Source organism: Macrosteles quadrilineatus, unplaced genomic scaffold (assembly GCF_028750875.1).
Source record: "Macrosteles quadrilineatus isolate MER2022 unplaced genomic scaffold, UCM_ALF_1.0 Scaffold_1__1_contigs__length_201487025, whole genome shotgun sequence".
Lineage (NCBI taxonomy): Eukaryota > Metazoa > Arthropoda > Insecta > Hemiptera > Cicadellidae > Macrosteles > Macrosteles quadrilineatus.
Window position 1 is genome coordinate 197,305,111 of NW_026542594.1, and position 13,410 is coordinate 197,318,520.

The following is a 13,410-nucleotide window of genomic DNA, read 5'->3' on the forward strand; positions in this document are numbered from 1 at the left end:
TCATCGATGTTTTCATTTTTGTTGTTTACAAACATAGCTTTGAATATCGTTTGATTAGCAGTGTTTTCATAATAAACTGATAAAACTTTTAGGATAGCGAACCAACAAAATTTCCATATTTTTTTTCTGTTCTGTATTCGGAGTTACCCAAAAACAATGAATTTAGAGACGATTTAGAGAACTAAAAACTACTACTTTCCGGACAGTATGATGAAAAGGTCATTTTCTTATTTAACCCTTAGAGTGCCAGGCGAGAAATAAAAGTAACGCTCAAAAAATGCCGATGATTTTTCCCGAAGGTCGCGCTAAAAATGCCGAGCGCAATCTGGCGATTTTTAGGATAAAATTTCGTAAAAATCGAATTTTCGATATTTCGACCAACGAAAATCGATGTATCGCATCTAGTAACTTTCAACTCAATGTTAATATATGGGTTAAAAGAATCCGAGTATCCATTCGGTTGTTATGACAACTGTTCGATCATTACGAAACGTCCGGTCAGCTGGACGTTGGCACTTTTGGCTCGTTCTAAAAACATCCGGTCGGCCGGACGTCGGCACTTTTGGCTCGTTTCAAAAACGTCCGGTTCCCCGGACGTTGGCACTCAAAGGGTTAAATAGACTAATTTTATTTTGCAAATTGTTGCCTGTTCTATGCCACTTCACCGCCCAACTGGGAAGGAGATAACCAACATTATAAAATTCACAAGGCAGACCAGTAAAAAATAACTTAAAATCTAAGGTAAGTGAATAAGCTCGAAAATATTTGTAAATTAGAGCTTATCAATAGCAAAAAATGGAACATATTTTTCATATTTTAGCACCTAAATGAACACTGAAAGCATTATCAAATGATACAGTAAGACCTTGAATTTAACAATCGACCATGATTGAGCTCCAATTGTTGACAGATTTTGAAGATTTAGTACCATACTATATTGTACAATAACTCTCTAATGATTTAATATAGTTACAATCCTTGCGGTGATTGTTATTCAAGGTTTTCCTGCAGCCACTAACGTAGCTTCGTCCATGAAGCGTGTCACGGCTACACAGAACATAGGATAATGCACTCAAGTGAGTTAAGGCACAGTTACGAGTTACGGAGGAACTTTGACGAGTTAAACTACAGCGTTTATGTTGTCCATCTCTATAGAGCTGCTAGGCTCCCCTGTGCCGTTCTTCGCGTCTCTTCTTCGTCGTAAAGACGAGTGGTTTAGATCATTAGAGACTGTTACAGGGCTCTCCCCACCTGCAAAATAATTTTCCACTTTGTAATACTTAGTTTTCATAAAAAATATGTAATTAAAGGTAATCAAGCTGCATTAAGGCAATTTTTGGGCGATGATTTTTTTATTAGACAAGATAATTGTATTTTGCTCAACAAATATTGTATGATTAAAAAATGGAAATAGTTTACTTAAAACAGAATGTTGGCCTTAATAAGTAAAATTAAAATAAATACTGTAGTTGATTTTGATTTTTTTAGGCCTATAAGAATTCTGTTGGATCTAGATTACTATACCTTGTTATCTTTTGCAATCAGAGTGTTAAGTTCTGATTTGTTAACACAGATTGGATTGATAGATTTGGTTTGTTTTTTCCGTTTGAATCCGAAAAAGAAAAATTATGTACACACTATGTCTAACTCAACAGTCTGCGACACAAGTGTAAACATGCCTAATATTTTCTGCAATGTAAGATATTAAGATACTGACGTAATGCTCGAGCCCTAAATGTCTCTTGTTTGATGATCATCTCGCTGGTGAGGAACGCTTCTCGCTTGATCTGATCTCGTAGCTTGGGCGACATGTCCGGGATACACCACTGCACCGCAATCATCACCAATGATACAAGATTCTGCGAGGAAACAAACAGTTAAAATTAACAGAAGATTAATATTTGAAAGTAACTTGGATAAGAATTCTTTTGGAAAATGATTTACATACAATTGACATAGGTTTATTCACACACTTGGCACCCGATTTAGTTTTACCTGGATGAAATTTGTCAAAGTTAAAACCGGACACTAATGAGTTTAAATTTGACAATACATTAACGCAATGTCTTCAAATCTTCATTATGAGATTTTTTTTAAACATTGTGCTTGGTTTCTTAGTTTTTCGTTTACTCTATTGTAAAACCCAGTTTGCATACTTGGTCTTGCAAGATGCTGTGTGATTTTTTTCTGAAGTAGGATTATAGAACATTTGTCAGTATGAATAAGGTAAAAGTGTAATTTCTGCTTAAGAAAAGTGTTTTGATAACTGCTATTTGTTTGACTTAATCATTCATGAACCCTTGGAATATTTCTAAAATAACGAACATTCAAATCCCAACTCGTAAAGTGATAATCACCTGAAAAACTACGACAAAGCCAAGCCTAGCAGCCAGTATCCGCCAGTAGATGTCCGGCCGCTTGTATTTACGTGCAGCCCACGGCGGTTCTCGTAGTTCTGGGTACCTGCACAATCATCAGCATTGTTAGTTCATCACCATAGAAACGAGGAGAAAATAGTCCTTGTACTGCTTCCATGTTAAACAAAACAATTTTAAATTAACATCATACTAGTGGAACCCCGTCGAAATCGACGGTTAATCTTGGGGTTTTATGTAAATTCAGCTAACTGCGATAGATAGAGTGAAGTCATTAAAATCTTAGTTAAATGAAGGGAGGTATTAGGGAGGATAAGCATTAATAATAAGTATGACGATTGTGTTCCCTAAAAACGTGATTGTTGAATTCGTTTAACACAATATTTCCTACCTTTTTATCGGCTTTAAATCTCACTTTAAATCGGCTTTAATTTTTTTTATGTCAAAGCCACTTTCACTATATGGGAGAATGAGTTCATATAATTAGTCTATCATGTTACGGAAAGAGTCAATATTTATTACTAACAACTAATTCCATCTGCTTTGGAAAAATCATTCAGATTGTATCCAGATTTATAAGTAAATCTTCATCTTTGGTCATAAAAATACAGAATTTTATCAGCATTTAAATAAGTTTTTTTTGTATTTGATAAAAATATCTGATTCTCCAGATAGCAGTAACATTCTTACTTCGATCTAAGCAATTTTAATTCCTTCTCTTGCCACATCGACCCATGTATTTAATCATCCTGTTCTTACTTGATAATTCATTAACTTAGAGTAGTTTTGCCTGGCCATATCGACCACATAAAACTGTGCATGTTTTTCGTGGATGGAATGAACCATAATTGTAGGAAATTTGATCACAAATCTTGAACATTTGCGGAACCAAATCCATAACCTAGTCCAGTTTTTATAATCCATAAAAATTCCTATTTTCCACTTTGTCCTAGTGCCAATAGGCATTCTATAGAATTACTACCCTCATTTTTGGCAAATGAAATGGAATAAAAATACTACTTTACTGAGGAGAACTTAGGACCTCATGGTCCTTTCTTTCAGTAAACCTCTGTTAAGGCAATGCATAGGTTACTTAGCATTTTATAGAATATTTCTTAATATTATTGCCAGTAACGTACACACAGAAATCCACGATCTTGCATTATGATAATTATCTCCCATGATCACGGCATTGTTGTCACTATTTTCTGAGATTTCTTTTCTGTCCTAGGACGCTAGGTTCTAGTTTGTAATAATTTTTCATTACTTCAGGCCAGGGGCAGCTCCAGGAATATTTTTTTGGGTAGACCTGATAAGGATCAAGAGAGAGTTTGTTTCCCCTCAGGGACGGGAGGTTTGAAGAGCTTTGCCTGCAAAAAGGTGAATTTTAAAATTTAAATGCAAAACTATTAGTTTTAATGCTTTCTCTTTAATTACATATAATTACATTTCTTTATAATTTTGAAAAATCTATCTAAATTTTGGGTAGGCCCGGGCCTACCTGGCCTGTCCTCTGGAGCCGCCCCTGCTTAAGGCTAGACCAAGGGGTTGCGGTACTATGATTTAGATCGAATTCACTGGTGATTTGGTAGGATTTGAACCCTGGACTTCAAGGCCCGCGCTCTACCCATCGACCAGCTCATCCCCTGAGATTGCTGCTGTAGGAAACCCCTTACTGAGGGGTCGAGCTAACCCCTCTGAGGTCGAGCTAACGTTCGACCTCAGAAATCCCTTAAAATAATTTTTTCCCAATTACAACCATATCCCAAACAGGGGTCTTTTGATTAATGAGAAGTATTTTGAAATAAATAAATTTACTCTTAACACACTAACCTACAAATCGAAACGTTGAACGATGGATTAAGAGGCGAGGCGTTGTGTTGAAAGTCGGAAGTGTTGAAGTACGCCAGGGAGAAGTTGAGAAACCCTTGGTCATTGTGGTCAGGGTTTACGCTGATCATGTAGACCAGACGTGGGATGAAGTTGGACGAAAATGCTATGATGAATGCCTGAAAAACACATGGAACATATTAAGTACTATGATGAACGTCTGAAAATTATATGGAACATATTAAATGCTGTGATGAACGCCTATGGAACATATTAAATGCTATGATGAACGCCTCAAAATCATATGGAACATATTAAATGCTATGATGAACGCCTGAAAATCATATGAAACATATTAAATGTTATGATGGACCAATCATTCATTGTGTAACTTATAGACAAATAAATTGAACACAAGAAAATAACTAAATCCATTTTATACAAAAACAAAAGGATAAGTTTAATAACCACATTAAACAGCAAAATTAGTCAACTACAGTCTAAATCACACAATAACGGAATAAAGTAAGAACATTGGCTGACAGACCCTATACAGACGACCTAAACTATCCAGGAAAAAAATATATGTGACAGCAATGATTGAATTTAATTCCAGAGCAGATAACAAGTAAAATAACATTGTAACAAATTCCAAACGATTGTTTTAAATTTGACATCAGTAGTGCCAGTTTCAATTGATTCATACCATGACTGGTTTATAGGCTCCTTGGACTAACAACTGTGTACTTGTCAAAGAATCTACGTAAAATGGATTTACAGTGCTTTCATTAAAAATACTAGGCCTACTACTGTCTTCTTCAACTGACTCAATTAACCAAGTCCGAACCAAACTAATACAAAATAAAAGGCAGCCACCAATAAAAGCACTCTGTGACTTACATTAGATATGACAGCTAGTTTAGACAGAACGTCCAGTATGCGGAACCATATTCCAATATTGGAGGCCCGCAGTGGCACCGGCCGTCGGTAGAACATTAGGAATTTGCGAGCGTCCAGTCGCATCTCCAGCACGTTGTTTATGAGAGCAAACACAGGCGCCAGAGGGAACGCAGACACAAAGATTGTCACAAACCCATACTGCATCACTGAAAAACGACAGTTAAATTAGGGTTCTACTATTGGCTGTGCATTAAACATTGAATGTTTTGCGGGACTAAATGTAATAATTAAATTTGACATAGAGTTGCAAATTTTTCTTGTAACAGGGGTTACTTTCTTTAAATATTTTAATATGTATGAAAAATTAGACATATGAATGAAAAAGTACGGTAGTGGTGGTCAAAACCAGAAATTCTTAATCTCAAAACCAAAACTGAGAAAATTAAACCTTTAATCTTTAAACATAAACTTGAAACTTTTTTACTTGCCTGAAGGTAAAAAATGCAAGTAATAGTAATACGTTTATTATGCAATAAAAATGAAAGAAATTTAATTCCTTACATGCCCATGAATACAAACCTTATAAGAAGCCAAATGTCTAAGTTAAAAATTCAGTCTGGGAATATTTGAATTTCGGATACTTCCCTCGGCAGCCACTAGTTAGCGAAGGCTCACTATCGCGAGCGCGCGGCCAAGTCAACAGAATGAGTGAGAGAGAGTGAAACAAAGAATTGGCTTAGAGAGAGAGAGGGAGAGAGATAGAGTAGTATGGCCGCCGCTAAGCTCATTTCGGCGGCAAAATTTGAGGCTGACTATTCTCCATAGACAAATTGAATTTTTTTGTAAACAACCAAAACAGGAATATCCAAAACTGCTGAAACTGGAGGCACTCATTTTTATAGGAGGCACTCACCCATTTCCAAGTACTCGTAGAACAATCCTCGGTCGCCCCAGTCCAGCAGTTTGTAGTCCTCCGTCCATTGTCTCCCCTTGGCGCTAGCGTCCACCACGTCGTCCTCAGAGTCACCTGACTCTAGCCCAGTGGCCAACATGAACGTGTTGTACCACTTGTAGAGGTACCTGTGGAGGTTAACTCAGATTAGCAACAATGTCAATCACAATTGTAGTAATAATTAATAATATTTATATTTACTTTTGAAACTGTCAACTTCTCTTCGAATTGATTTCAAAATCCAAAATTCATTGTTAGCTAGAGGTGATAAGAATAGGAACATTAAAAACATAACATTTTACATGCAGAGGGTTTTACACAGACACCGAAGATTACACGAGCACACAGCACAATAACTGAAGTAAAACCATGGAAGTAAAACATGTTATCAGAGTTTTTGGGTTAAAACTATATCATAGAACAGTAGAGATCCAATAACCCGGATCAATTAGGACCAAACACATTTGGTTGATTGGACTTTTACCAAAATTCGGGGTATTTTGCAAAAAAATATGTGGTGTTGAGCCAAGCTTTTACTATTCCTATAGCAGAACGAGTCTGTAAAGATTTCGTGAAAAATTCACGCTTTTGCCCCAATTTCGGAGGACAGTTGATAATTTTCCTTGAACACAGGACACGATGATGATGTCTTCAAGACAGCGGAAGATGTTGAAGATTTTGCCACGATGAAAAAAAAACTAAGATTTTTTTGTGACCACAAGAGACATTGAAGAAACGACCGCATGAGGGTATTTGATTTTTGCCCCAAACACGGCTTCTGCCTTCTTTGACAATAATTTTTATTACAGTCTTTTAAGGTTTTTAAAAATTCTTATTCTAGATGATTTGTATAATTGGCGATTTGTATAGTTGGAGTTTGTATAGTTCTATAGGATGGCCGATAAGGCCCTTTACATGAAAGATTAAATCAATTGGTGTCCTAGGGCACCACCTAGGGTCCGAGGCGGTGGTTGGGGAAGGGAAAGTGAGGCTTCATTCTCTCCAAACTGTTCCGTTACTATTCACATACAAATATTTGCTGATCTGTTGTGTTTATAACAGTGTACTACGTACTGCAATATTGTGTAAAAGGACTTTACGACCACCCTCTACTTTATAGCTAAGTTGGGTTAACTTTTTGACCTCGTAGCAGGTTGCGTTGTTTAGAGCTGTTATGGAACGCTACCCTGAAGATAAGAACATGCTCTAAAGATGACCATCTACGACAATTATGTTTCAGAGCAAAGCAGCATCTTCAAGGTGGTAATCTTCTCCATTACCTGAAGAGAGCCATCTGCAACGAGGCTAAATATCAGCCAAAGTATCTAATATCAATTATCTGGTTTAGAGGAGCGAGCTGGTCTAGTGGTAGAGTGCGGGGCTTCGGTCCCTGAGGTCTAGGGTCAAATCCTGCCAAACACCAATGGATTTTATCTAGATAATGCTGCAACCCTCTAGGCCTAGCCTGAAGTAAAGTGAAAACAGTTCTGGGCTAGAACCTAACATCCTAGGATGTGAGAGTGAGACGGAAAAAAGTAATACTTACGGAAGCACCATCTCCAGCACACTGTTGAACGCCTGCTGTCCCACCATGATGATGGCCAGTTGTATACACAGTTCCATGAGACAGCCACCAGGGTTACACTGTGGTGCAAACATTGGATGATTTAACAAATTGTAGATTTTTGTATCTACAAGTACTGAACATGCTCCCAAATAAATTAACTTTATATTTTATTTGGGATATGTCATCATTATGTATAATGTAGGCTAAAAGTTACTTAAAGGAACAGAATAATGGAGTTTTCATAAAATAGAATGGATCAGACTATAAAATAGAATGCATTGTTAAGAAGATCAAAGCTAAATTATCCAAGAAAAGCGTTCATGGCAGTTAATGGGCTGTTAACAAAAAGTATTTAACACATCCAATTTCATGTTGATTGCAAAAATAGAGGGGTGAAGTTTTTAAAGTTACAACAAATAAGAAGGAAAGATTTAAAAAGTCAAACAAGGCAGCAGGGAACAGGGATAAAAACACCAGAAGAGGTTTAGTTGAAGAGGGAGAGCACAAACAGTAAAACAGATGTTTTGGATGAGTGAGAATTAAGAAGATAGAATACTTATGGAAATGGAGTTGATGGTGATTTAGGTAAGGAAACTGAAAAAAATACCTAGAATAAGGTGGATAAATTAGTTGGAAATAAGTGTAGATAAGAGAAGAATAGGATGGAAACTAGTGGAGGATGATGAAATTCAGAGGGATTGAGAAGATGAAGAGTTTCCGTTGACATCCTGACCTAGGAATAACAAGGACAGAATAGGATATTTCAAAATTAAAAATTATTTGTTCTATGTGGGAAGAGAACAAACTTATCTCGGGCATTTTTTTATTTTTTTATTATGAATCACCCACCTCTTCCTGTCGGTATCCGAATATCCTATTGTATTTGGCAGGGTAGCCAACAAACTTCCCCTTGAGAAAAGCAATGTACATGATGGATGTGTAGTAGTTGACGAACTGGAACAGGTAGATCTTAACGGTGAGAGAGTCATCGAACTCTGACTGAGTGCGGAGTAGTTCCATCTCTGTCAGGTAGACTGCGAGCATGTCGTAGATCTGGAAAATATTGAGCACTGTTTCATTAGTTTTAAAGAATTTTATTTACAAAATGGTGCTGAGAAAAAACTTGCAAAGATTGTGCCAATTAAGAAGGTGTGTAAGGTGGTGTGAGGGCAGAAGACCAACAATGCTGAAAGTTACATTTTAAACGCTAGTGGTGATAAATAATCCAACGACAATTGACATTGGGATGACCTACAAAATAACATAAGTAGCAATGGTGGGGGAAAAGTTCTTGTGGGCATTGGTCTCTCGTCCGTAATTTAAAATAGAGTTTTGTAGGACAATCTTTGGACCAAAAAATAAAGTGGAGAATGAATCAAGAATATTAAAGAACCAAGGGGTCTCTGTGTTCGAAGCACCAGATTTGCTACAAACAAAATCTATATTCAAGGACTAGAGTTGTGAACGGATATAAAGCTATGATAAAACAAACATGGAAAGATACCCCTGATAGAAGAATACCTCCCGACTCATAACGAAAAACTTAACAAAGTGGAAAAAGTAAGACATGCTACAACATGAGCATTTTGAAAGTTTATGAACTAAATGCAAAGATTAGGAAGAAGTGGAAGCAGTTTGTTAGTGAGGCCAAACACCTTTTTGTGTACAAATGTCTATAGGAGTGGATGTTTGATTTCGGATGAGTGTTCTATAATGTGCAAAGACATCTTCTTTCCATTTTTAATCTCCTGACTCTAATTTTCTGAGGTAAGCTATGTTAACTCAGTACTAATATCATGGTGATACTTGCTATCTCAGTTTTTATTCACAAAAGTTCCTCCTGACATAGTTTAACCAATTTTCAACTTGTGATTTTACACTGCATGACTGATTTTGTCCATTGCATTGTTTTATACTTGCCAACAAAACAAAATTTGAAATTTCACGCTCCAACCACTAGGCTGTTGAAAATGTTGAAAGCCACTGCTATAATTAATTGTTTCCTAGGCTAAAAGTCAAGTTTCAACTTACATAGTTGAAGATCATGATGCACACCAAGTTGATGGTGGCTGCCGTAGCTGGTATGATGATCACGGAGTACTTTGTAGCGAGGGAGTTGTCATCAAGAAGACTAAGTGTCGTTAACATGGACATTCGATACAACACGACGCCAAACACGGCAGCGACCGCAAGGCATATCTGAAGAAAACATTAGTAAAAATTAAGGTCAACCACATGTTGGACAAATGAATGACTGATTAATGAGAAACAGCACTGCAGAGCAAACTTCATATTGAATGATAGCATGATAGGTCTTTACAGTACTACAATACAATTCCTTAGATTGATCTCAAAAGATTAGTCAAATCCAAAATGGCGGAGTTTTTAAGTATCTCTTAAGTTATGAAAATTAATCATTTTAACTCAAAACTAACAATAATTTACAGAGCTTATATTAAACATTTTGCTTCTGCAGTATTATCAAGTGTTCAAAGTAGCAGTTGTTCAAGTGTTTATCCCTTTTTCGTGACAAATTATCCCAACCAATGGTAGAAACTAGCAACACCATTTTGAATCATGTCATCAATTATTTTCCGAGTACATTGAAACGTTTTGTTTAAAACACCACACAGGAACGTGTTTAAGGCTAAAATCCAGAGATCTCGGTGGCAACTCAATTGTTTATCTTAATTCCACCCACAATCGTGAAGCACTCTATCGATCCGTATGCATAACTAAAGAGAATCTTTAAAACCCCTTTGTTTTTTACAGGGTCAACCTTTTAAGGTCCGGTTTGTGGAATTGTTTTCTACCAAAGCCCGTTATTGATATAACAGAGTTCCACTGCTTTGTTTAAAAAACTAATAAACTAATAAAATTTTAAGGAATTTTTCTACACTGAAAGTAAAATTTTAAATACACATGTCTCGCAACATGTTCCAAAACATTTCTTGCAACTTGTTTCATTGTTTTGACACATATCCTGCAACATATACTGACACGTGTCTCCCAACATCTTCTGACACATGTTATATAAACCTTAAAATTTAATGTTCCTTCAAACAAAATAATAACTTGGTAAAAAAAAAAACAACGGAATGTAAAAATGGATCCTGGAATAAGCAACACTCACCAACAAAACCACAACTGAGAAGCTGAGACATATGGCCGGTAGACGACACCTCAGGAACGGAGCGTAAGGCTCCTTGGCTCCTGTCACAACGTTGACTCTGACCTAGCATAAGTTGATAGTTAGGCTTTCATAATCAGTCGCTGTAGTAAAATAGTTATGCCCATAAACAAAGGAATAATCAATACTCGAGAATACTCAATAATTGAGGAATCCTTGAGTAAACTCTAAAAGATCGTAAATAAATAATATATTTTCAGGTAAATTATAAATGTAAAATATGTCTATGACATTTTGAACATTTTAACATTTTATTGAATGAAACACCCTACCTTCTTGTATGTCATGCGGGAGAGCCGAGCCAGATACTGCGGTCTAGGATGTTCCGACTGAGCCGTGTACCCTGTCATGCCCCAGCGGTGAGCCATGGACGCTGAATACCTCTTCCACAGCTCCAGGAACAACGTGGCTGCAGAAAAACGTTTTGGTTTTTAAATAAAATATTTAGTAGTAAAAAATGTGTCTTAAGGTTGAGATCTATGTTACATCATTAACCTCAAAATAAGATGTTATCTAATGGCAACATTGAAATAATCAGCTCACCCCAGAACGACATGAAGACAGCAAAGACGACGGTGACGGGGTTGTCGAAGAGGTAGGAGACGCGGGCAAACGTACAAGTGTCAGAGAGCTTCCAGTAGTCACAAGTCCGGTCACATCTCGGACACATGATGATGGCTTCAGACTTGTCACAGATATCTGTACTGCAAATGAAAACGTTCTGATTTGAGATTAAAACATACAACGTGAAAATGTAAGAGAGATTCCAGTAGTCACAAGTTTGATCAAACCTCAAGACACATATGTTTGTTAACTCAAATAAAAATGTTCTGATTTATGATATACAAGAGATGCTAAAAGTGAAAATTTCATGACAATTTATTTTTTGAAACACCACAATAATTGTATAAAACAAGTAAAAACTTAACTGGGTTGAAGTAAATTGTATAGTAGGCCTATGTAGTTTTTGCCACATCAATCTTGTTTTATGAATCTTGTTAACATTTTAATAAACTGTTGAGATAGGCTAAATGTTGGAGCAGATATTAACATTATAATTGTATAACAAACACATGAAGTGCATCAAATAGGACAAGATATTTTCCCGTTAGTGATAAAACAACCCAGAAATGGATTTAAAATATTTGTTTTATTAACTGACGAAATGGCCTTCCTAGAACTGATTATAGTACGCTAAATAACTAAGTGCATCATTTACTTATTTTGCCGCAATCATTTTACTTTGCCACACTTATTTTACTTTTGCAGTACTCTTTTTTTTCTGCCGTCCAGTATCCTAACCAAAAAACACAAAACAGTGTGCTTTTATTAGGCACGTAATATAAGTACGCTTGAAAATAAGTTGGCAACACTTAAAGATACTACGACTATGATCAGCTGGTGCAGTATTTCCCATTTCGTTCAACGCTTGGATTTAACCTAACCTAAAAACCTGTTGTACAGTGTGCTAATAAAAACCTAATCATTTATATGCTTTATAGTAACTGAAAAATATATAATGTGTGATGTGAATGCAAAGTGCCACTTCGCACATTAGTTACATAAAATAACTATTGTAAATAGAAACAAGGTTAAAGAAATTAATTTTAATTTTACACCTACTCTACCAAAGCTGAATTATAAAATTAGCTACAGATCACAAACAGACTGACAGACAGAAAATAAGATATCCTCTCAAGTACAATGAATGGTTTATAACAAGAAAAAAATCAATAAACAACTGATACCAACAAAAAATACTCTATTATTTTTCAAACGACAGTTTATAATCCAAGCCAACTAATTTCCAATAATGAAATATCACCTGAGCGTATCAGTGAAGATAGTGAAGACGCCATAAGCGAAGCACAGCAGTCCTACGATAGACGCTGGTATGAGCATGTGTGTGTAGAACCCGAGCCAGGCGAAGTACAGAGCGAACTTGACACCGAAGTACTCCTTAATTTGATCTATTGGCTGATACATGATCCACTTACTGACTTGAGCCCACTCTGTGTACAGTAGATACCTCAGAGACCCGTCTATCTGGTAGTCACCCTGCCCAACAGAGGAAACATTTATGTAATTTCAATAAAAAATAGTCTGTAGTAGGTTGGAAAGCAGGCTTACGTTTAGTGAATAGTTAGGCATTCCCATAGATAATGTTGCCATCCATAACACAGATTTCAACAGCTACTTCTTTACATATTTCATTAAAGCCCTTTCTTCATCCTGCTTTTCAAGATTGAGGACATGGGGAGTTTCTCATCAGTGAAACCAAATGCAGAGAACCCACAAACCTATACAGTTAAAAATCCTGCCCCTACACTCAGTAGGTTTTTGTAAATATAGAATAACTTTTATTATGTATAATTGTGACATAGTGATAGTGACAAACACAATAGAATGTACAGCATATTCTTCCTTCTTCCACAACCAGAACAGCTAATAACAAGAAATAAAAACTCTATAACTAGATGGAGCTAGTAGGTACAAATTAAAGGGCTAGCAGGAGGCAAATCCCCCCCCCCTCAAACCCTGAATTTTAAACACAAATTATGGGTGTAGGTCTTTTTCAGACGTTTTAAAATAATTA

General features: G+C 36.3%; 1 protein-coding gene across 1 annotated transcript in view; it reads right to left on the minus strand.

Moving 5' to 3' along the window:
- Positions 1-396: 396 nt before the first annotated feature.
- Positions 397-13,410, minus strand: part of LOC128993661 (anoctamin-1-like) — a 29,532-nt gene continuing 16,518 nt past the window's right edge. The window contains exons 7-19 of the mRNA XM_054417723.1: positions 12,640-12,872; positions 11,358-11,518; positions 11,087-11,223; positions 10,758-10,859; positions 9,656-9,823; positions 8,474-8,677; positions 7,604-7,701; positions 6,019-6,185; positions 5,106-5,311; positions 4,209-4,384; positions 2,358-2,463; positions 1,718-1,859; positions 397-1,251 (exon numbers count right to left, since the gene is read on the minus strand). Coding sequence (XP_054273698.1) covers positions 1,121-1,251; positions 1,718-1,859; positions 2,358-2,463; positions 4,209-4,384; positions 5,106-5,311; positions 6,019-6,185; positions 7,604-7,701; positions 8,474-8,677; positions 9,656-9,823; positions 10,758-10,859; positions 11,087-11,223; positions 11,358-11,518; positions 12,640-12,872 — 2,031 coding nt within the window. The 3' untranslated portion in view covers positions 397-1,120. The remainder of the gene's footprint in view (positions 1,252-1,717; positions 1,860-2,357; positions 2,464-4,208; positions 4,385-5,105; positions 5,312-6,018; positions 6,186-7,603; positions 7,702-8,473; positions 8,678-9,655; positions 9,824-10,757; positions 10,860-11,086; positions 11,224-11,357; positions 11,519-12,639; positions 12,873-13,410) is intronic.